At 34.2% G+C, this 20,528-nt stretch overlaps 10 protein-coding genes across 10 annotated transcripts; 4 read left to right on the top strand and 6 right to left on the bottom strand.

Annotated features, from left to right (window-relative positions):
- Positions 1-193: 193 nt before the first annotated feature.
- On the bottom strand, positions 194-725 carry RO3G_08648 (uncharacterized protein; the record flags this gene model as incomplete). The annotated part of the gene is made up of 3 exons (XM_067663238.1): positions 194-337; positions 491-526; positions 555-725. The coding sequence occupies 3 exons, from the start codon at positions 723-725 to the stop codon at positions 194-196; spliced, it is 351 nt and encodes a 116-aa protein (XP_067519339.1).
- Positions 726-1,743: 1,018 nt separating this feature from the next.
- On the top strand, positions 1,744-2,653 carry RO3G_08647 (uncharacterized protein; the record flags this gene model as incomplete). The annotated part of the gene is made up of 2 exons (XM_067663237.1): positions 1,744-2,168; positions 2,305-2,653. The coding sequence occupies 2 exons, from the start codon at positions 1,744-1,746 to the stop codon at positions 2,651-2,653; spliced, it is 774 nt and encodes a 257-aa protein (XP_067519338.1).
- Positions 2,654-3,078: 425 nt separating this feature from the next.
- Positions 3,079-4,128, bottom strand: RO3G_08646 (uncharacterized protein; the record flags this gene model as incomplete). Its single annotated transcript, XM_067663236.1, has 1 exon — positions 3,079-4,128. One exon carries the CDS (start codon positions 4,126-4,128, stop codon positions 3,079-3,081), a length of 1,050 nt encoding a protein of 349 aa, XP_067519337.1.
- A 379-nt stretch (positions 4,129-4,507) lies between these two features.
- Positions 4,508-5,037, top strand: RO3G_08645 (uncharacterized protein; the record flags this gene model as incomplete). Its single annotated transcript, XM_067663235.1, has 2 exons — positions 4,508-4,521; positions 4,770-5,037. 2 exons carry the CDS (start codon positions 4,508-4,510, stop codon positions 5,035-5,037), a joined length of 282 nt encoding a protein of 93 aa, XP_067519336.1.
- Positions 5,038-7,421: 2,384 nt separating this feature from the next.
- Positions 7,422-9,163, bottom strand: RO3G_08644 (uncharacterized protein; the record flags this gene model as incomplete). Its single annotated transcript, XM_067663234.1, has 7 exons — positions 7,422-7,661; positions 7,718-8,030; positions 8,083-8,230; positions 8,305-8,760; positions 8,893-8,973; positions 9,026-9,074; positions 9,134-9,163. The coding sequence occupies 7 exons, from the start codon at positions 9,161-9,163 to the stop codon at positions 7,422-7,424; spliced, it is 1,317 nt and encodes a 438-aa protein (XP_067519335.1).
- Positions 9,164-11,791: 2,628 nt separating this feature from the next.
- Positions 11,792-13,037, bottom strand: RO3G_08643 (uncharacterized protein; the record flags this gene model as incomplete). Its single annotated transcript, XM_067663233.1, has 2 exons — positions 11,792-12,754; positions 12,810-13,037. 2 exons carry the CDS (start codon positions 13,035-13,037, stop codon positions 11,792-11,794), a joined length of 1,191 nt encoding a protein of 396 aa, XP_067519334.1.
- Positions 13,038-14,721: 1,684 nt separating this feature from the next.
- On the bottom strand, positions 14,722-15,000 carry RO3G_08642 (uncharacterized protein; the record flags this gene model as incomplete). The annotated part of the gene is made up of 1 exon (XM_067663232.1): positions 14,722-15,000. One exon carries the CDS (start codon positions 14,998-15,000, stop codon positions 14,722-14,724), a length of 279 nt encoding a protein of 92 aa, XP_067519333.1.
- A 1,357-nt stretch (positions 15,001-16,357) lies between these two features.
- On the top strand, positions 16,358-16,636 carry RO3G_08641 (uncharacterized protein; the record flags this gene model as incomplete). The annotated part of the gene is made up of 1 exon (XM_067663231.1): positions 16,358-16,636. The coding sequence occupies one exon, from the start codon at positions 16,358-16,360 to the stop codon at positions 16,634-16,636; it is 279 nt and encodes a 92-aa protein (XP_067519332.1).
- Positions 16,637-17,861: 1,225 nt separating this feature from the next.
- Positions 17,862-18,191, top strand: RO3G_08640 (uncharacterized protein; the record flags this gene model as incomplete). The annotated part of the gene is made up of 1 exon (XM_067663230.1): positions 17,862-18,191. One exon carries the CDS (start codon positions 17,862-17,864, stop codon positions 18,189-18,191), a length of 330 nt encoding a protein of 109 aa, XP_067519331.1.
- Positions 18,192-19,274: 1,083 nt separating this feature from the next.
- On the bottom strand, positions 19,275-19,689 carry RO3G_08639 (uncharacterized protein; the record flags this gene model as incomplete). Its single annotated transcript, XM_067663229.1, has 2 exons — positions 19,275-19,564; positions 19,638-19,689. 2 exons carry the CDS (start codon positions 19,687-19,689, stop codon positions 19,275-19,277), a joined length of 342 nt encoding a protein of 113 aa, XP_067519330.1.
- Between the last annotated feature and the right edge of the window lie 839 nt (positions 19,690-20,528).

The raw sequence follows: 20,528 nt of genomic DNA, 5'->3' as shown, positions 1-20,528 counted from the left end.
GTTTGATAAAAGACATCAAACAAAATCAACTATAGACAGTTTTTTTAAAAATTTACCAACGGATTTACGTTATTCTCTAAAAAACTGAAGATACATTTTTATTGGATAGAGGAATGTATTATATTCTTGTTTTATTTAAAAGAAAAGATTTTGCAGCTAATGAGTATAGTCTTTACTGTTTACCAGAAAGATATCACTCAGGAAATTGGCTAGTTCGACCCAGTATATTATTTTCCTCGTCCAAACAATTCTGGATTGAGCAAGATTCTGATGGATGTCCATTTCTGCCAAGCGATCTAGTTTTCTTCTTTTTATTCAATGTTTCTGTATTAAAGCTCTAAATTGATACATATTTATATTACCAATGATTCACTGAACTAAATATTTATTCAATCTCCAAAATAATGACGGTAGGTTATTGATATACGGAAATAGTCTACTGGAATAACAGTTGCTTTTGTGGCAATTGTCTTTTGGATAGTCTAATTACATGAAAGATGATTTGATATTCTTCGTTAATTAAATGCTAATAATAAATAAATTTGTTCCTTTACAGGAATTGACATGTGCTTTCTACGAGTTCCTTTGATAGCAGCATCGACATAAACTATAATTGCTCTTCTGTTGTCGCTAGGATGGCAAAGCGATCCGGAAAACAGAGGCTGTGGATGATAGTGATGTCTTTCTTTTATGTGCTCTTTGTATAAACGACGAACTTGAACCATGAGCCAGCTTGAATGTTTCTTCAATGTTAATAGCGTCAATAAGCATACGTGCCATAAAATCAATTATCACTTTTCTTTTCAAAAATGGCAAAGTCTTTATTTTCACAATGACGAAAACATTTCATAGAATAGAAAATTCTGCATGGTAAGATTCATATTAAAATTTATACACTAGAAAAATTATAAATTAGTTGGATAGTCGTAGTTTTTTTTTTATTTATTCTCGATTTTGCTATTACAAATACCTAATATAACAAGCAAGTTCCATCTGTGGTAGAAAAGCATCTGATCATAACGGACATTGAATAATCACAACTAAAAGAAGTATATTAAAATTGATAAAAGATAATAATTTAGATCTTTATTAAATAAAATATACTCTTCTTCTTTACAAGTAAAACTATCACTATTAAATTCATTCTATAAAGTCAACATGAACAATAAATAAGTCATGATCTTTACTATTCATCATTTCTGTAAATGAATAATAATGAATCAGGTACCTAGTCAACTTTGATCTGACTAGAGGCATTTCATATAAACATATTCTTTCCTCTCAATGAAGACAAGACATATCTCCCAGATCAGTTAAAGAACAATAAGATCTATAAAAACAACGAATTAAAAATTTTCATAATCGATTCAGTGATCATTCTTCAATCAAACATGTCAGCTATTGGATCTACGCTCATAAGTACTCATTTACCCGTCAACTGATAGAAGAATATAAATAGTAGACTTTGTAATTATTTCTTTTTAACAATTAAGATTGTTTTAAAGTTCAGTCTCAAAAAGTATTCTTTGGTTTATCTTTGTTATTTCTCAATTACTTTACCAGAACATAACAGACGTTCATATGAAGGATGCAACCATAAAGCGCGATTATGTGAGCTATACTGTTCAGGATAAGACTAGATTTTTCTATCTGAAGATTGAAAAGTGTATAAATGCACCAGCTGCAGCGAAACAGTTGGACATTCACATTCGAACTGCTCAGAGATGGATTAAGCAGTACAACATGCGTCCCGATAGTATCTTTGATGTTTCTAAGCAAGTTGGTCGTAAATGTGTCTTGAATGATGAGCGCAAAATGACTGTTGTCAAGTTCATTGATGCTAATCCTTTTGCTGCTGTTGTTGAAGCGACTGAAAATTTGTTGAATCGATTCAATAATCTTAAAGTTTCATGTAGCACGGTTTATAATTTCATGAGAAGTGAGTGTAATCTTTCTTTGAAGAAAGCTGACTTCCATTCTATCGAAAGAAACAGCCCAGCAAAGATTGAAGAGAGGCATGATTGGGTTCGTAAATGGGAGAATACAGACATGAATTTTTTGACGAATTGCGTGTTTCTTGACGAGTCAGCTTTTGATATCAATATGAAACGCTCAAGGGCTTGGTCCAAAAAAGGTACGCATGCATTGTTACCCGACCTATTACGAGAGTAAACACAACATCAATACTGGGTGCTATCTCAGCTGCGGGTTTGATTGCAGTTGGCGTAAAAAAACAAGGCCTGCAAAGAAGAGAAAGACTGAAGGGTATGTAAGCTCAGGGACTGTAACTGGCCATTACATTAGTTTCTTAAAAATGACTATCGCTGAAATGGACAAACATTCTCATATGAAAGGTCATTATATAGTTATGGATATTGCACCTATTCATACGCATGAAAACATAAAGAAATATATTGAATATCGAGGATATAAATGCGTGTATCTTCCTACTTATTCTCCCGAGCTTAACCCAATAGAACAATTCTGGGCAGTAGCCAAGAGCAAGGTGAAGCGTCATAGGTTTTTGCAAGAAGATACTTTATCAAAGAGAATTACGGAAGCCTGCAACAGTGTGGAAAAAGGTAACTCCAAAGGATTCGTTTTGCATTCTTATAAGTGCTGGGAAAAATGTCGAAACAAAGAGGCCATGTAATATATAAGAATCAGGTAAGCAATAATTTTTTTATCCTGTACTTCAATGCAATACTGACCGGTTTTTAGAATGGCCACCATTGCTGAACAAAAAACAAAATCCTCTTCTGCCTCCATGCTGTGCGTTATATATGTAGGTTATGTGTGGGTTATGTGTGGGTTATGTGGATGGGTTGTGGGTGGGTTATGTGTGGGTTATATGTGTGTTATGTGGGTTATAAATATTTGTGGAACGTATCAAATCCAAAAGAAAAAACATTTTGTGAAGTTGGTTATGGTTGTTATATTGTTGTAGCAACCAAAATCTGGCAATAAGCACTAATGGCAAAATTAAAAAGATTCACAGACGAAAAACAAACAGGGGCGTCACTAAGTTAAACGAAGCGAGATATTGTCAAGCAATAAAAAATAGCAGTTTTTTATTGACTAATGGTTATATCGTTGAAGAGGGCATAAATGTTTTCGATTTTGAGAAGAAGAAAAGATTTGCTTAAAGTTTGTCTCGCTGATGGTAGGACGATGTCGGTCAAGATTACGCGCATGGACTGATGGAATGCAAAGTCTTTCAAAGACGTCAGTGATTAGTAACAAAAGAGGAGCATCCATCACCAATTTCATCAAACCTTGCACGTTGTTTGGAATTTCGACTTTGCCAAGTTCGATAAACACGTATACCCCGTTTGCTGGCAACAGCAATATATAGAAGTTAATCGCTCGACCAATCGCTTGAATTCTAAGTACGGCTTCCATGTTTTGCGTATCGAATGCATCTTTACAGAACGTTGCCACTCGCAAAAGATCCTTGCATAAAAGGAAATGGTTCTTGTCGTATGCTGCCGACTTGACCTCCCCAAAACCATGGTTGGTTGAAGATCGGCTACCGCAAAGACTGGTGATGCAAATGTCAGGTTGGTTTTTGGTCGCCAAACCATCGTTCTTTCTGGCCTCCATAGTCATTTCGTTTGTCCATCTCAAGTATGTGCTTTGATCGGGATCATCAAAAAGTCCACGTAAAAATGGATCAATGTATCGAGATCCAAGTTCAGATTCGTTTGTATCATCACTAATTGGTTTGCAGGGCAATTTACCTATCAGCTGGATGATGGTTTTGACCAACCTGACTTCTTGTACTGGGAGATCAAGTCCAAGAAGGTGCATGATGCCTTTATCGCGACTGATGGTTTTTGTCGAAACTTCTTGAATGATGTTGAGGATATTCGTGATGGTATTCATAGGGAAACGGGGCTTTTTGAATCGATACATGCCTTCAATTGTTTGGATAATTGCAGCATACATGGTTTCATTAAAAAATGGCGATATATCTTCATAATTATGCTGGTCCGGTGATAAAAAGGGAATCGAGTGGACTGCCATGGCCGAATGCATATGGTCTTCGAGCGTTAATTTCCATTTATTGTTGAGGATCGACCGTTGGAAGTTGAAAAAGATGATGTTCACATCGAGAGACTGTACCATAAAATGATTTTGAGGGTCTAGAGGTGAAAAAAAATGCACGTCGGATTCAAGAGCTCGTTTTCGACGGAGTCGTTGCAGCTAATGTGTCTCTTGTTTTGCTTTCCATTTTCTTCTGGCTGCTCTGTTGTTGATGTGTCATCGTCGCTGATTACGGATTCCTGTTGCCCGGCCTCGGAATCATCACCAGTGGAGGTTGTCTCTTGCCTGTCCGCCATAGTATCATCACTGATGCCGGTCAGACGTTGTCGCTGATGTTGCATTGCTGGTATTGTTTCTGGATGGCTTGAATAATAATGAATTTTCAATTCGTGTTTTCTTGCATAATGTTGCAGACAAGCAGGGCAACCAAACTGCTCTTCAATAGAATCGTGCAAGGCAGATGTCTTCACGTAGGTAAAATTGTGGTTGTTGTGTCGCCGACATTTTGTTCTCTCTGGAATTGTAATGAGATGCTGATTTTTTAGATAATTCTGGAGCTTTTGAGGTTGAACAAACTTCGTGTCGCATTCAAAGCAAGCGTTCACAATTACGACGAGATTTGCCATTGGTTTAGCAAAGAGAAAGAAAAAAAACAATGATAAAATAAGTATGATGGGAAAAAAAAAGACTAAATTCCACCAATCAAAATCCACATAACCCAGCAACGAATACTTAAAGCAGCAATCACCAGTACCTCAGCTGGAGGAGGTCGAGGAGGATACCAGTCGACTTCAACTTGGAACAACACTCGAGGAGGACGTGGATTCTATGGACGAAGTGGAACAAAAAACTATTTTAGGAGGAGGGGACGTGGGGCCCCAACCTTCAACAATAGCAGTTATACCAATAATTCTCACAGTACAATATCAACAGACCATTCAACACAGAGAACGTCCAGTCAGTAAGAGCAAACCCAACAGTCCCTATTAAATTAACTTTAATACCCCGAAATCAAAAAGTTGTCACCCAACGGTCCCTATTAGCAACCCTATTAGAGTTAATAGGAATTATCAGACCTATTATCTTTCGTCTAACGCTTATGCAAATCATCTTAATAATGGATCTTTAACTTTCTCGCATATATGTCACCTCAGAATGCATTCAGTTAACTTCTCTATACATTAAGAATGCAATAAGCTGATGGATGATTGCGTTTTTAGTTTAAATAAAGCTGAATTTTACTATGATAAACATTGCAAAACAACTTCAACTACATCGTTGAATTTTCTGGCATACAAAAATATTCATCAACGCAGTTGGCAGAGTAATCATGGGTTTTGAAGTGCACAGAGTGATATCCGTATTCATAAGCTATCTAGTGGGCGGCAGCTGCCATTTTCTGATAAGGTAAAAATCTAGCTTTGCTAGTAGCTTTGTACTTATACTGAAGAAAGCGGTAATCCTTAAGTTAAATGACTTTAATAATACCAATAAACACGCTTCGGCGCATTCTGAAACGGCAGCAAAAAGTTTTTTTTATCATAGGTTGATGATTACAAGAAGCCATCTGCAATGAGACGAAGATGATCCCCGATGCGATCTCGGTTGACTACTTTATGACGAGAAAGTGACCTGACATAGTGGGTTTCTTTGTCATATTCAAGATTAAAGCCTTTCAAAGCAAGAAGATACTAATTTGGTACGTTTTGGAACTGTTTAAATTTGCTGAATCACTCTGCTATAGCTGCGTAAACATCGTCAGAGCTCACGTCAATTTTAAAAAATATAGTGTAGAAATTTTAATAGGGTCCAAGTTAATAGGAACCATAAAGTGACTCTTGCACAAAAGGTATTAAATATTTAACTCCGACCGATTAAGTTTAATACTTTAATAGGGACTGTTGGGTTTGCTCTAATAGGGACCGTAGGGTTTGCTCTGATAAATATAATTACAATATTATTAACAAATAAAAATATTTATATTACATTAAAAAAAGAGGAAATCCTAATTGTTCAATGAAGTTCATAATCATAGCATATGAAAAGAATGAATCGGAAAGACTTTTTAAAGACCATAGCTCCCATTATATATTTAGTGATACGTCAATAACTAGGTGGATAGTATATGTTATATCAGATCTATTGCTGCTTCTACTGGTTAATTGGCCTCTAGTCTCCTTTATATTTTTACAACACAACTTAAATATTGTTTGATGAGCACCTTCTTTCATTTCTTTTCATCAATACTATAAACCACTATCTATGTTACCGGCTTTTTCATAGCTAGCAAGTATGCAGCAAAAAGATAAACAACATCTTCATTAAATGGATGATCGAAAAAACAAACAACATATGGCGCAGCTTCTAAATTATAAGAATTATTAGAGGCAGAAGAAAAATTGATTACCAGGAAATGCAAGCTTTCTTCGTGTTTGAATACAAAACACAGGGGGCATATCAAGTATGCTATTGCAGGCGTCAGTAAATAAGACTTACTTGATCAATATGTTTTTTAGAATCTACGGCAATCGCTAAGAGAAATAACGAAAGAAAGAGAACAATGTTAACAAGTTAAACGGGCTTACAGAATAAGTTTAAAAAGTTTAATATAGCCTTTAATCTATAGTTATTAAGTTTATATATTCCTTATATTCATAAGCATGTCTTTTCCACAAGTAATTAACTGTTCAGCTATTTGTAGTCTACCTATAGAAATCTAAATAAGGATATGCAGAAGTAGATACATTGAACTATATAAATTTCACGGATCGATGCAAAAAATACGCCAGGAAAACCTACCAGAAAAATCGCCTCATTTAAGTATTTTTTTATAACTTTAAATTTTTTAAATCCTTATCAACTCGTTTTGTTAGCTCAAGGCGCCCTTGAGTATACCCTGTTAGTAGTATACAAATCTGTTGCAGCTTTAAGTTTTTTGAGATAATATGGTCATAAAAGGCGAATAATAAAATAATAAAAATTTATGAATGTTTATATTAGCTTAGAACTGGCATAACTTTAAAGTACGTTACCTTTTCTTTGGTTCAGGTTCTAAAACAAGAAGGTGTGGAAAGCGGTGTAATTTTATAGGATTTGTGAAGATATTGAGTACATATTGTTGTAGTTTTATTTTTTAGTCTGTCATATTCATAACCTTTATTTTTTTTTATCACCTTTCGTGGTAAAAGATTCAAAGGGGCAGATAATAAAGACAGTCAGGTAAAAAGATTGGTCAGGACTTCTATTACTACATTAAATACTATGCTTGGATCCTAACAGATATAATTGATAATATAATTTATTAAACTTAATAAATTCACTTAGTTTTTATTATGTGATAGACAATAAAAAAGTAAACAGTATCAAACGTCTTTTCATGACTTTGCATCTGTAACAACGTCATCATCCAATTCCATGTTTCCGCTTGTTTCTTCATGCTTAATAATATCAGCGCTTTCTCCCACTATAATTCGTTCTTCAATTTGATCTTCTGGTACTGAAAATTGTCGGATGTTTGTATTTTCATGTTTGTTAATAAGGACTTTATTTTTTGCACCTTCCTTTGTATGCTTATAAGAACAATTTGGCCTTGCACAAACACCATCATATTTACACTATTATAGAAAATAATCAGACTCAAAATATCTATAAGCAGCGTCAATATACTTACGACAACATTAGCATAAGGGTTAGGATCTTTAGGATGAAGAAAATGACAGTCTGATCTAGTACAGTCATTACCATTTTTACAAGGGATTGGCACACGCTGTCCAGTAGAATAAGGTCGCGTTTGCATGTAAAATGATTGCTGAGGAAGAGGATGAATGTAAGGACATACAGGGTTGCTGCAATAAGGGAAATATTTGCATGGATATGGCAGTTTGGCTAAAGATTGTGGGTGTGTTGCTATATTTGGAAGATTTGTAGTTTCTGGGTGAATAAACATACATTCGCTAGCTCTATTTTGACAGTTAGGAAAGTCACTATGAGACAAATTAGTAGCGCGTTTAAAGTTAAAAAATAATATTGACTTACGGACAAACGGTGTCAGGATGAAAGTAAGGACAATCTTCCCCATATTTGCATGCTGGCCAGTATTTACACCTTTGGTTTTTGGTGTCCTCTACAGCTGGGGCAGGAGCAGGATTAACTGTGCCTAATCTTTCAAAAACAGACGGACGATCTATTATAAATAATTTAATAAATACAATATAAAAAAGCTATTTTAAAGGCACGTACTTTCATTTGACTCATTACCAAATCCTGAAACTACTTTACTTGATCTACTTTCTTTTTGTGCATTACGGTCTCCGCGATAAATTTTACGAGAGCCATCATATTCAGGCGAACGCGATCTAGAACGGTTGTGTCGACGTACTGGAGAGTATTGGCGGTTTCTCGATCTATCTGAATGGTGATTAAGGGCGCCTCCGAGAGCTCTAGAAAAAATACGATTGTCTCTATTTACTTTAAAAATTTTCGATTGAATTTGTTGCTGGCTACTTGTATCTTTATGTATGCTTTCAGAGGCAAATTGTGAAGTGGATTTGTCATGTTTTACTATGTTCATTTGAGTATCATTATCTAAAGAAGTTGAAGTGACGTGTTGTTCAATAGGATTGTTATATTCTTCAACAGGCTCCACAGCTTTTGCCACCTCTGGATTTTCCAGCATGTTTTTACGATCGTAAAACCATTGAGTTACATTTGGATCTATATTGAGAAAGTTTAATTATGCTATCTTTTCTTATCTAATAAACACAGCTTACCGTAGTCAGAACCAACCACTAATTTAAAAAAAAACAAAACAAATTAGTAATTGTCAAAGTGACCTAAAAAACTTACAAGTTTGAAGTTCGGTACTTAATTCTTCAGAGCTTTTACCAACACGCATTAAACCAATAACGAAATCAGAAAGTGTACTGTCTATTGATTCTAGAATATTAGACAAAGATTGTCTTGCTAAAAGTTATTTCACCTGTCGTGTCAACATATTCGTAAGCTACAAGTTTGTTGTGAATTTCGCTCTAAAAAAAAGAGTATTAGTATGCCCAATTTCTGTAATATTCATAACAATAGAATGAACCTTTAATTGTGGCCAAATGTCTGGGTTCATTGTGAAGATAATAATGGACGAAAAAGAAAGTATTTTTAGTTTGAATTTGACCAATAAAAGGATGTCTTTCACCCAAAGTGACGGTCAATTAAGATAAAATGACAGCAGTAGTATATAACCCGTCAGGCTCAAGTCAGATTTAAGGTATTTTTCGCCGTGATTAAAATTTAGCAGTGATTTTTTTATATTTTTGAGTCTTCCGCCACTTCATCAGTATTTGTATTTATCCAATAAAAAAAAATCCTTCTTAAAATTTCTAATCAGACCGTTTCCTAATTTAGCACAAGGCTTAGTAAGGATGATTAAGTAACAAAGAAGAAAGTATAAAAAGCATGCAAAACTAAGCTTCGGTATGCTATAACTTATCAAAAACAATTATTTTGAGATGTTAAAGATTAAGGATATCTATCTCAGAGAAAATAAATTGAGTTTACTAAATGTACCTTCATTAAAACGAAACCGTATTAGTATGAACAACTAAATTAACAATGGTTCTTTTTCTACAAGCAATGAAAGCGTTCAGAGAATGGTAGAAACGAGTACTGCTATGCATTGTAGTATCCAAATGACCATAGCCCAAAGCACGCTTTATCTTCCTGTGAACACAATCAAGACTTATTCTACCAAACAAGAAGAATGTAAATTAAGTATCAATCATTGCTTATGCAAAAGATAAATTGAAAGCTAGTATTTTAAGTAATATGAAGACTAATTCATTTTAAATGTACGTCTGGTACACGGAACAAGGCTTTGGGGACGGATATACTGTATTCGATAAAAAAAAACTTGGCTTCTTTTTAATGAAGTACGTATCTAAGCGAGATAGCAAGCACTATAGAAACGATGATGGTATACCTGGTGCATTTGGCAGAGAATCCATTTTAGCCTACATAAAATCTATCTCTGGCATGTTTAATACACAAAAAATGCTTGGATAAAACACCAAGGGTGTAGCAAGAGATCTTTTGATCAGTGCTTTCCTGGACATGCTAGAAAAGAGAAAGTTAAGCACAGAAGACTAAGCTATGAAGACGGAGACAAAAGTATGCTTGATGATAGCTACTCAAAGGATGAGCTCAAGGAAATAAGCAGTTTCTTCTTTACCGAAAAAAGTGATATTTGTGATTGCAGAGATAAGTTATCTTTCCTTTTGAGTCATACTATGTTACATCCTAACCAAACAACTCTTTGTATGAAATTTGCTGATTTTTTTCTCTAGAAGTTGAAAGCCAAGGACTCACTGGGTGAATTTTTTCTGGTTCCCATAATTTTACATGGAAGGATTAATCAGCACGGATCAATTGAGTATAGTTCGTCCTTGAGACATAGAGATGTCGAAATTTGTTCAATTGACGTTCTGGCTCTATATTTGTTTTTGCGCTTTCATTTCAAGAATGAAGAGTTCCCAAATTTTGAGAAATGAGAGAACCGATATAAGACTATGGCTCTCAAAGGTGATAGACCCTTCGAATATATTCACTACAAGACTCAACATTTTACATATGTCAAAGTTTTCAAGAAGATTGGAATTTACACGCCAACATAAAGTGCGCTCTGAACATGATCACATAAAAGAATGTCTCCGGTGATTGGCAAAGAATAGTAGGAAGGTGAGGAACCAACAGAATGGTGGGGTTTTATGTTTCTAGCTTACCCGTGGTGGCAATGAACAGCCTTGCCAATTTCAATGACTAACAACATACAAATTACTTTTTACCAAGAGTTGTCATTAAAGCATTGTCGACACTCCAAGGATTAGTATTTAAGAATGGCGAGTACTGGAAGGAGAGATTTAATACTAGGCATGGTATTCAGAAGGACATAGCTAGTCCTAATTTTCTCAACCTGCTTGTTCATTTGCGTATTGCTTTGCTAAAAGTAAAAACATACCTATGAACATGTCCATTTTTTGAAATATTTTTATTTTTTTTATTTTTTTACTTTTAAAGAAAAAGTATCCTCAGTACCATCTTTGAAATTGCGAAACATTTCAAAATGAATCATATAACAACTTTGGAGTAGAAGTACTTAAATCACTTGAGGAAGAAGCATTCTTATCAGATAGACAAGTCCAGCTTGCTATGCCTGGATTAACTTCAGCTCTTCAAGCTGGTTTTGGTATTATTAGTCCATCATTACTCTCCACGAACGTTACAGAATTCAAAAGAGCAAACCAACGCTTCGGCTATTTCTTTGCGCTAGGGCACGCTCATTTCAATTCTTTGGCAAATTCTGGAGCGTCATTTCCTGCAGTTTTGACTGAGCCGACTCCTACTGGACAATTGTAACCGGCTAAAACTGAGGAAGCGGAAATATTCTACAAGATGAATAAAGCAATTATCTCGATTACTGATGTCTGGAGTATAGTGAGAGTTCTGATAAAAAGATCACTGATTTTATTTCTGTGAATAAACATTTTTAATTTTGTGTTTGCCAATTAATCAACTACTTCTTCGACTACAAGAATAGACTGTTTTTAAGGATGAAAAATAGATATAGAATCACAATACATTTTTATTATAAAGTAAGGATAATGATAATATGATAGAAATTGAGATGATAATGCAGAAGAATAAATTTACAATATGATATGCTTTTTTGTATGTATGCTTTTGAATGAAGCTATACTTAAGCATGCCGTGTCATTGGTTCTTCTTGTTGATTGCGGGCTATAATAGCATCACGTACGACTTCTAATAAAGAATCTACACCTTGGCGATCGATTTGATGATGCAAGACAAGACGGGCTTTCTTTCCCATACCACCCATTTTTATGTTACGTTCAGCCAAAGCAGGAACTAGGTCACGCTCGACCTCAAGACCTACACGAGTAGTATCAATGAAGACCATATTTGTGTGAGTGGGGACTTGGAGGTCAATACCCATAGCAACCAACTGGTCAGCCAGGTATTTAGCCAATTGGTGTGTTTCTTTCATAGTAGGAACAATATGGTCGATACCGTGCTTAGCAGCAACAGCCATGAAACCAGCTTGTCTCCATCCACCACCAAATAATTTGCGGTAGTAGCGGACACGATCAACAAACTTGGCATTACCAACCACAATAGAACCAATGGGAGCACCAACACCTTTAGAGAGACAGAGAGACATGGAGTCAAAGTGTTTACCATATTCCTTTAAAGAGATACCAGTTTCTTGTGAGGCATTCCAAAGACGAGCGCCATCGAGGTGCATAGCAAGACCTTTACCACGAGCCATTTTGGATATTTTGGCAATTTCTTCTATAGGAAAGATCATACCATTCAAGGTGTTTTCAAGAGAGACCACACGAGTAGGAGCAGAATAAATATCTTCACCCAAAATGTTTGCTTCAATTTCTTCACTTGTAACGTGAATACCATTCGAGGCAATGACAGGAGAAACAGAGGCACGAGAATGAAAGGAAATACCACCAGCTTCCCAAAGAAAGACATGTGCGCGAGAATCACAGACGACAGAGTGAGGAGGAGTAACAAGATGAGTACGAAGAGCCAACTGATTTGTCATAGTACCACTAGCACAGAAAAGAGCAGCTTCATGGCCAGTTAATTCAGCCACGTAATCTTGAAGTTCGTTTACAGACTTATCTTCCTACAGTTAACAAGATTAATATGCTGCATAAAAAGAGTGCATGAATGGGTCATACCTGAAAGACATCATCAGAACGAGAAGCATGCTTCATAAGTTCAAACATTTCATCTGTAGGAGCAGTTACAGTATCACTTCTAAAGTCGTATAACTTTAAGTTTGAATTTAATTTTTTCGAGACACCATCGTGAACCAAAGAGGAGGTATAGTAGGCATGAGGAGCAACTGTGGTTGAAAACAGACGACGAGAGACCAAAGGGGTAATAAGTTTTGACAAAGGAGACATGATTTCTAAAAGAGGTTCCACTCTGTAAAAAAAAAGTGTTTATATGGTTCCACTCTGTAAGAAAAAATTTTTATTTAGTAATTTTTTTTCTTGACTATTTATATTAAAAAATTTTTTATGTCTCCGTCAGAAAAATAATTACGTTTGGCCCTGACGTTCAATTATTTGTAAAAGCCACAAGTTATGAGTCAGCGTCTCTTCATTGGCATGGTGAATTAAATTTACCCGTTAAATACCGCACTGAAATCATAATTATTAATCCTTATACAAGAAACGCGTTATTTTTGCGAAAATTATTTCATTTTATTGAACTCAGAATGAATACCTTCATCTTCCATAAAAGAAAGAATCTATAGAATTTTAATGAATCAAATTTATATCAGCCAAATTCAATAAAAGGTCTGTAAGACAAGGCAAAAACACACATTTGAATTAAGAAACATACATACAGAGTTGTAAAGCAAGTTGTGTTCTCTATTTTCTAAGGGTTTGACAAATTCAATCTCAAATAACACTGCGGTTTTGAATAGCTGATTGAGAATAGACTGACTGTTTTTATAACATTTGCATTTTCCATTTCATAAACATTGGATAATTGACCTTTGAAACCCAAGGCTTTTATCTTGAATTCATCTCAGCTTTTAACACTAAATATTATTTAGAAGAATATAAAGTGCATTATGTTACTTGTCTGATAACAAGAATGCATTAAAAAGCCTGCAACCATATAAAGGATTGAAATAAAGCCACCAGTGATTACAATTACACGACACGCAGCTCGTTTTTTTGATAGTGTTGTAGTATATTTTCAAAACAACAAAAAAAATCAGTCACAGGACAGCTAAAGCATTTCGATCCGATAAAAACAAAATTTATTAAAGGGGTAGTGGACAACTCGTTTTTCAAAATTTACATATACGGCAGATGAGGAAGACTGAAATTTTGTTATGCACTTTATAAAAGAATAAGAATAGAATACAAGCGTAAAATAATAAAGACAATTAAAAATAAAATCGTAAACAACTATAACCATTAAAATCAAAGTTTTGCTCTGGTCGGCAAGTGCATTTTGCATAATCTGTTGGACAATGAGTGAAGAAGTTGGCTACTCGATATCCAACTGTGTCCCAAAAATGGATATCTGATTTAGATAAAAATAACGTTGCACCTAAAGACTGAATTACTGGATCACCCCATCGTTCATAAAATATGCCATTTGACTCATCCAAATAATTGAAGAATGCCTGATACTTTTCTCCTCCATAAAAGCCAACATTAGCTATCTATGCAAAACATTAGTTTTCTTATTGTGTTTCCTCTTCCTTTTTTTTAGTACCTGAAGATTATTCCATAAATGACAACCATTGAATGTTTTTGTAAAGGGATCCTGAACAAAACTCCAAAGTGAAGATGAATCCTGCTCTGATTTGATCCACTCAGGATGTTTTGCAGCAAAGTCGAGTACAGTTTGATATAAAGATGGAATAGTCTCTTTGTATTCATATAAAGCCATCGAGAAGGAAGTTGTTTTGTTATTTTCGAATATGTACTGAAATAGGTCTTGGTTGATAGGACAAATGTATTCTGTTCCTGCTTCAAATCTCCAAGTAAAATCCAACTCGAGCATCATTGGATGTCTTGAATAGAGTATATGAGCTTTCTTCTCTTTAACTTTTGATACAACTCACCTATAAATCATACCAGCCATAAACCTTGATTGAAATCGATAGTCTTCACTTTCTCCAAAAACCATTTGACTCATGTCGATACGTGCCTGTGCTGCTCGTTCCAAATCTGTCCTGGGATGGTATCCATACAAATCTTTGCCTACTTTTTCAAATTTGACAGTTGCCTTGGATAATGAAGCTACTAACTCCATATATTCTTGTGATAAATCTTGGTCAGTGAAGATAAGGTAAGGATAGTTGTGGTTTTTATTAAATTGGTCTTCCAAATTACGCATTGTATAACGTAACTTTGTTAATGATATCGTATCGTTTTTTACAAATGTAATAAATGCAGCTTTAAATCTATCATGTGGATATACAAGAGTGCTAGGATTATCATAGTTCCATTCTGATGTGTTTATCTGCAATATTTGATGTTCTTCTTTTTGATTAAAATACTGAATAAATAATAGCAACAAGCTTATAAAAATAACAGTTCCGATTAAAATGATCTTTTTAAATTGTGTTTTCCCATTCATTAAAATAAGCTTTTTTTTTTTTGTTTACAAAAAGAAACAAAAAAAGAGTGTAAAGAAATTCGGTAAAGCCAAGAAAAAAGCAAGATGCGGAAATTTATTTCCCCTGGAGTTTTTTAATGTCCTTCTCCTTTTTCCTCAAAAACTTAATCCAGACAGAAGTCCTGTACTACTTTTATTCATTCTTTATCAACTGCCAATTCATGCTTCAACAAAATAAATTTGCTGAAAATTTTACTGTGACAATAAAATGAGAAAAATTATATTGACCAATTGAGAAAATGTGATAACCAGTTTTGAAACGTTAACTTTTTTTCAAAGAAAGGCAACACTCAAAGAATAAATATGAGTGTTTTATCCATCCCTAATCGTCTGCTAGAGTAACTTGCGAAAAATATTTAACAATTTGAAGAGTCAAAGTGTCACTGCCATCAAAAGATCGTCTTTTAACACCATATTTTACTTTTTTTCTTAACAAAGAACCTGTTGTTGATCCTCCTTTGTTAAACATAAATTAGAACAAATAACCTAATCAAATGTGTTTTTTTCTTCCTTTCTTTTTCTCTCTCTTCTTCTTTATCAATTCTCATAAACAGCAAGTATTTTATGAAAGAGCAAGACTACCTACTGTAGTAAATACAGATGAAGCGCAAAAAGAAGTTTACGTTGGACTTTCCAGTTCAAGAAGGCACATTAACCAAAAAGCTGAGGGGTAAACACAACTTGCTATATGAGGATTGTTGTCAGTCAATCGAACAATACTGAAATCATACTTGTATAGCAGTAAATCCTTCAGGATCTCAAGTGATTCAAGAAAAGATTCATGCTCAAGAAGACTCTGATAGCGATTTTTAATCTGCTTTCAATTATGCGCCATCTAGTAATTCATTTGAAGGTTTCAAAAAGAAGTTGGTATATTCTGCAATAGCCTGTGACTTCTCTACATAAATAAGCAAACAAGTGTAATTAATATTAGGCAAAGAAAAAACTACCGGCAATAGTAAAAAGGCAGCCAAAGCAAAAAAGAATAAGCATAAGGAAGAAGTATCACATACACTTGCAATGTCTGAACAAGAGCAAGATCTCAAATTGAAGCAAAATAACATTATAGCATATCATGGATGACAACAATGGCAGAGATTTGTATGCTGCAAATACTACTGCATCTGTTATTAAAGGCATTAATAATCAAGAAAAAAAGACTTCTAAAACTGTTCAAAAGAAGACGTATAAAAAAGTAGCTCTTAGGATTACCAAAGAAGAAGCTCAACGATCATCTACAAAGCTAATGAAATCTCTTACTTGCGGTGGAATTGATTATGCAAGATCTTCTAGCTCCAAGTGTCCTTATCATGTCAAGAGCAAGGCAGAAGTACACCAAGAGTTTACAAAATAACTTCAGTTATCAAGGAAAATGTGACCAACACCTGCAAGGACATTAATATGGTTTTGGAATTCCAAAACTGGTACCTCATATAACTCAAACCGTTATGCTGTATCTATGTTTGCAACTACTTTTACTTTGATCAAGTAAAAACAAGCAAGTTTTTATTGCTATTACCCACAACTTGGCTTATCAACTTTTCTCATTTTACTGAACAAGGAAAGAAAGCTGATAAAGAAGTCAAAGATTGTTTTGATAGCTTTACGAGTCTTTACCTGAAAGAATCAACTTGGATGAGCTCTGAGATCAAGGATATTAGATTGTTGTTTCATCTATAACAAAGTAATATGAAAATTTAGTGTGTAACAACGTTTTCAAGCAACTTGAAAAAAAAACCCCCTATCCTCTAATCTCTTGGTCTTTTCTCTAAACCTGGTCATAGTCTTTTCTGTGATAATAATTTAACTGTAGCTCAAAGATAATTTCTTACCGACCGTGTCTACCAAAAAAATTAAAGTCTCTCTATTTCTGAATGGCCCTCTTCTGCTGAGAAGAGCGATGCTAATAAATATATTATCAAAGATGCTCTTTTACATTAGAATGAATATGACATGCTCAACTCTAAGGAACTAACTGAAGCAAACGTTTATGTAAGTCCGCATCACTATCTTGAATGGTTTCATGTGATACAAAAGGAAATGAATAAGAAGCAACATATTCAAGAGAATGTTCCGCAAAAAGCTGCTACTCCTGATTATGTTCATAGGAATTTGAAATCTATTGAAGGTGTCTCCAACTTGAATGCTAAAGGCTACCAAAGTTCAAAGGAAGCTGCTCTAGTATCTATAAATTTAAGCAAGTCCTTGGGAGTTTCAAAGAGATTTGAAAAACTACATATTGACTTAGAAAAGGTCAAGATGTTTGTCAAGAATACTCAAGAGATTCAAGACAATAAATTCAATCCCAGAAAGTAGACTGATTCTAGACGATCAAGAATGTTTTCTTTACTTTCATTGTATGACTGCAAGTCCAAGTCTGTCCAAATCGATGAACAAGCTTTCTGGAAGGTTTCCAAACTCTGTGCCAGTGATAAGAAAAGTACCCCTAAATATGGTGCTCAAAATTCTTTGACTTTTCTAAATTAGGCATTAAAAAGGACAATGGTATATTAAATAGTAAGCGTAGGTTTTGGTTAGCTACGCTATTTTACATATGTATTTATCGCTTGTAGCTGATAATGACTTTTAAGAACTTGATTCTAACAAATGGACCCTCTGTAAAATTTATTTTCAAGAAAAAGCCCAAGAAAATTTCTCCAAATACTGATAAAGTACAAAATGCTCTGACTTCTAAAGACTTTGTTGAAGAAATTAAGAGCAATGAAGCTCTTGTTTGGGGTATTGATCAAGATGTTACTGACATCTTTACTGTAGGTGGTTCTGGTTCTTCTTCTTCAAAGGAGAGAATTAAAAAGACATCTGCCAAAGAATACTATCATATGCGCGGGTTGAATCTTACTACCCAAGAATGTACGCAACATCATCAACACAACCAAGAAGATTTTTGATTTAATAGTGAACTGCCCACTCTCAAAATGTCAGACTTGTTCGACTTCTTAAAGGCTACTTCTATTAGGCTAAGGAGCTACCAAAAGATTTCTGACTACTATAACAAAGAGAGCTGGTCAGAGACTTTTATTGAAGAACAAATCAAACTTAACTTCAAAAGTTATATATAAAAAACAAAAAGCGGCTAGAGATTGCCAAAAACTATTTGATGATAGTGTCAAGTACAACAGTAATAGTTCAGTTTATGAAAAGAAATATCTCTGTGATAATAAGCAAAGATGGATTACACTTCTTCCAAAAGGTAACAAACCAGCTATCCCTTATAAGAAAAGGATAATTGTTTGCAGTGATGTTTCTTTTTCTGAATTTATGAAAGAGAAATTTCCTGCCTCTATCAGGCGGATTACTGGTGCTATAAGAAACATGTCAAAAGATTCACAAGGGAAAGCTGAATTCATCCATGTTGCTTGGACTTTTACTAGTTAATGTAACTAATGTAGAACCAAAAACTTAACAAACGTTGTTTCAGCTGGATCAAAATGCTAAAAACGTCACTTTCAAAGTCAGTATAAAGTTTGATATTGATGTCGGTAGACATTGATACGCTTACTAACAAACCGGCCAGACAGCATTTGGTGACTATGAAATAAAGTAAACCCTGTATAGATGTGGTTTCATAAATCTTATTCTTGATTTTACATTATCCAGTTATCATTACGATTACTGGTAGCCATTTTGTGTCCCTTCTTTCTTCTCAATGCATTAAAGCGTAAACCAGTAAATGCATAAAAAGCTTTTGCAAATCCTATGTAAAACAACATTATTTGTAAAAACTGATGAGCTTTTCTTTCCATAAAAACGAGCTAAATGATAGATCTTTTAACAATACGTCAATCATACACACATAAAAGGGCAAAAGTATAAATCGTTAATGCTGTTATTTTCCTAATGGTTTTACTCTCATTCACTTTATCTTGATGTATGGTTTTGAATGACACTCCCTTTCCTTTCATCACAAAATAAAATAAATTCTAATAAGTATGTGTATGTAAAAATTGCTTTAATCTCTTTATCGTTTTTTTTTAGTGGTGGGATTTTTCTTCAGAATTGACGTTATATCCAATCAAGTTCCAGCGACCAATAACTTCACCAAGGAGGAAAAAAGTGTAAATTTCAGCGAAAATAACACCACCCTTTGCAGCATCAGAGAAAGTCAAGTTCTTAAGGTTCTTGATCTTTAAAGCATTTTGAAGGGATTGTTGGGCTTCAGCGAATTGTGCTCCAGAAGGGAAGGCCATACCTTCCTTCTTGTATACTTGTTTGGCAATTTCAACAGCAACCTTTGTATTGTAGACAACAGGCTTTTGAAGAGCTGTTCAGAAAAATGAAGGACATTTCATAAGTATTTATTTTTTTTTCGAATTTTAAAATAGCTTATTATTTACCAAGAAATTTGTTGAGATAAACTTGAGCACTACCAACAAATTTGGAAGCCATTATGTATAATGAAAGAATAGAGAGGAAACTCGAAAAGTTTTTGTAAAGTGGGGTCCAAAATAGCTGAAAAATCTATGCGGGGGTACAAATTGAAGTAACCCCTTTTTTCAATTTATGACGCAACATCCAGATTCCTTCATCGACTTGTAAAATCAATCAACTCAATTCTATTAATTGTTGTAACTTTTTGATAAGAGAAGCATATATTAACGGGACTAACATAATTTAGTGTAGTGTGGATAAATTTAATTTATTCACAAGTTGAAATGTCTCTAAGATAGAAACTGTTTTCACCAAAATTTGAAATCTATGTAACACATAGCAGTATTATTGGCTTAATGGTAGACAAAAAAGCAAGCAGCAGCCATTCAAGTATATCATATTATCGGAAATTAAGTTACAAATATATTACGTGGCTATATATATATCTAAATCTAAAAGTAATGAGTCTAACAACACACTGTTACCGTAAGTTAAAATGTTTTGTCAATTCAGATTAGAATCAATTAATTATAAAAAAGGAAAACAAAACAGAGTATTCTATATTCTATCAAGGAAAACAATGATGTTAGCATCTATCTGATACGTGTGATAGCTAATGCCCTATAGATCGATAAGAGAAAACTAAAGGTAATATTTTTATGAAAATTTTGATTGGATTCTATCTATTGTTCTAAAAGCACATATTGACTGAAACATGGTGTACAAATTTTGGTATCATGTACTCGTGAATAAATGCAAAAAAAATCGATACAACAAAAGTGTCCATTAACAATTGGGCTAAAGGCTTGGAAATATGAATAAAAGTCTGTACGTCCACAATTGTAAAAAAAATCTAG

Source organism: Rhizopus delemar, genomic scaffold (assembly GCF_000149305.1).
Source record: "Rhizopus delemar RA 99-880 supercont3.6 genomic scaffold, whole genome shotgun sequence".
NCBI lineage: Eukaryota > Fungi > Mucoromycota > Mucoromycetes > Mucorales > Rhizopodaceae > Rhizopus > Rhizopus delemar.
Note: the sequence above shows the minus strand (reverse complement) of the source record. Positions and strands in the feature narration are given on the sequence as shown.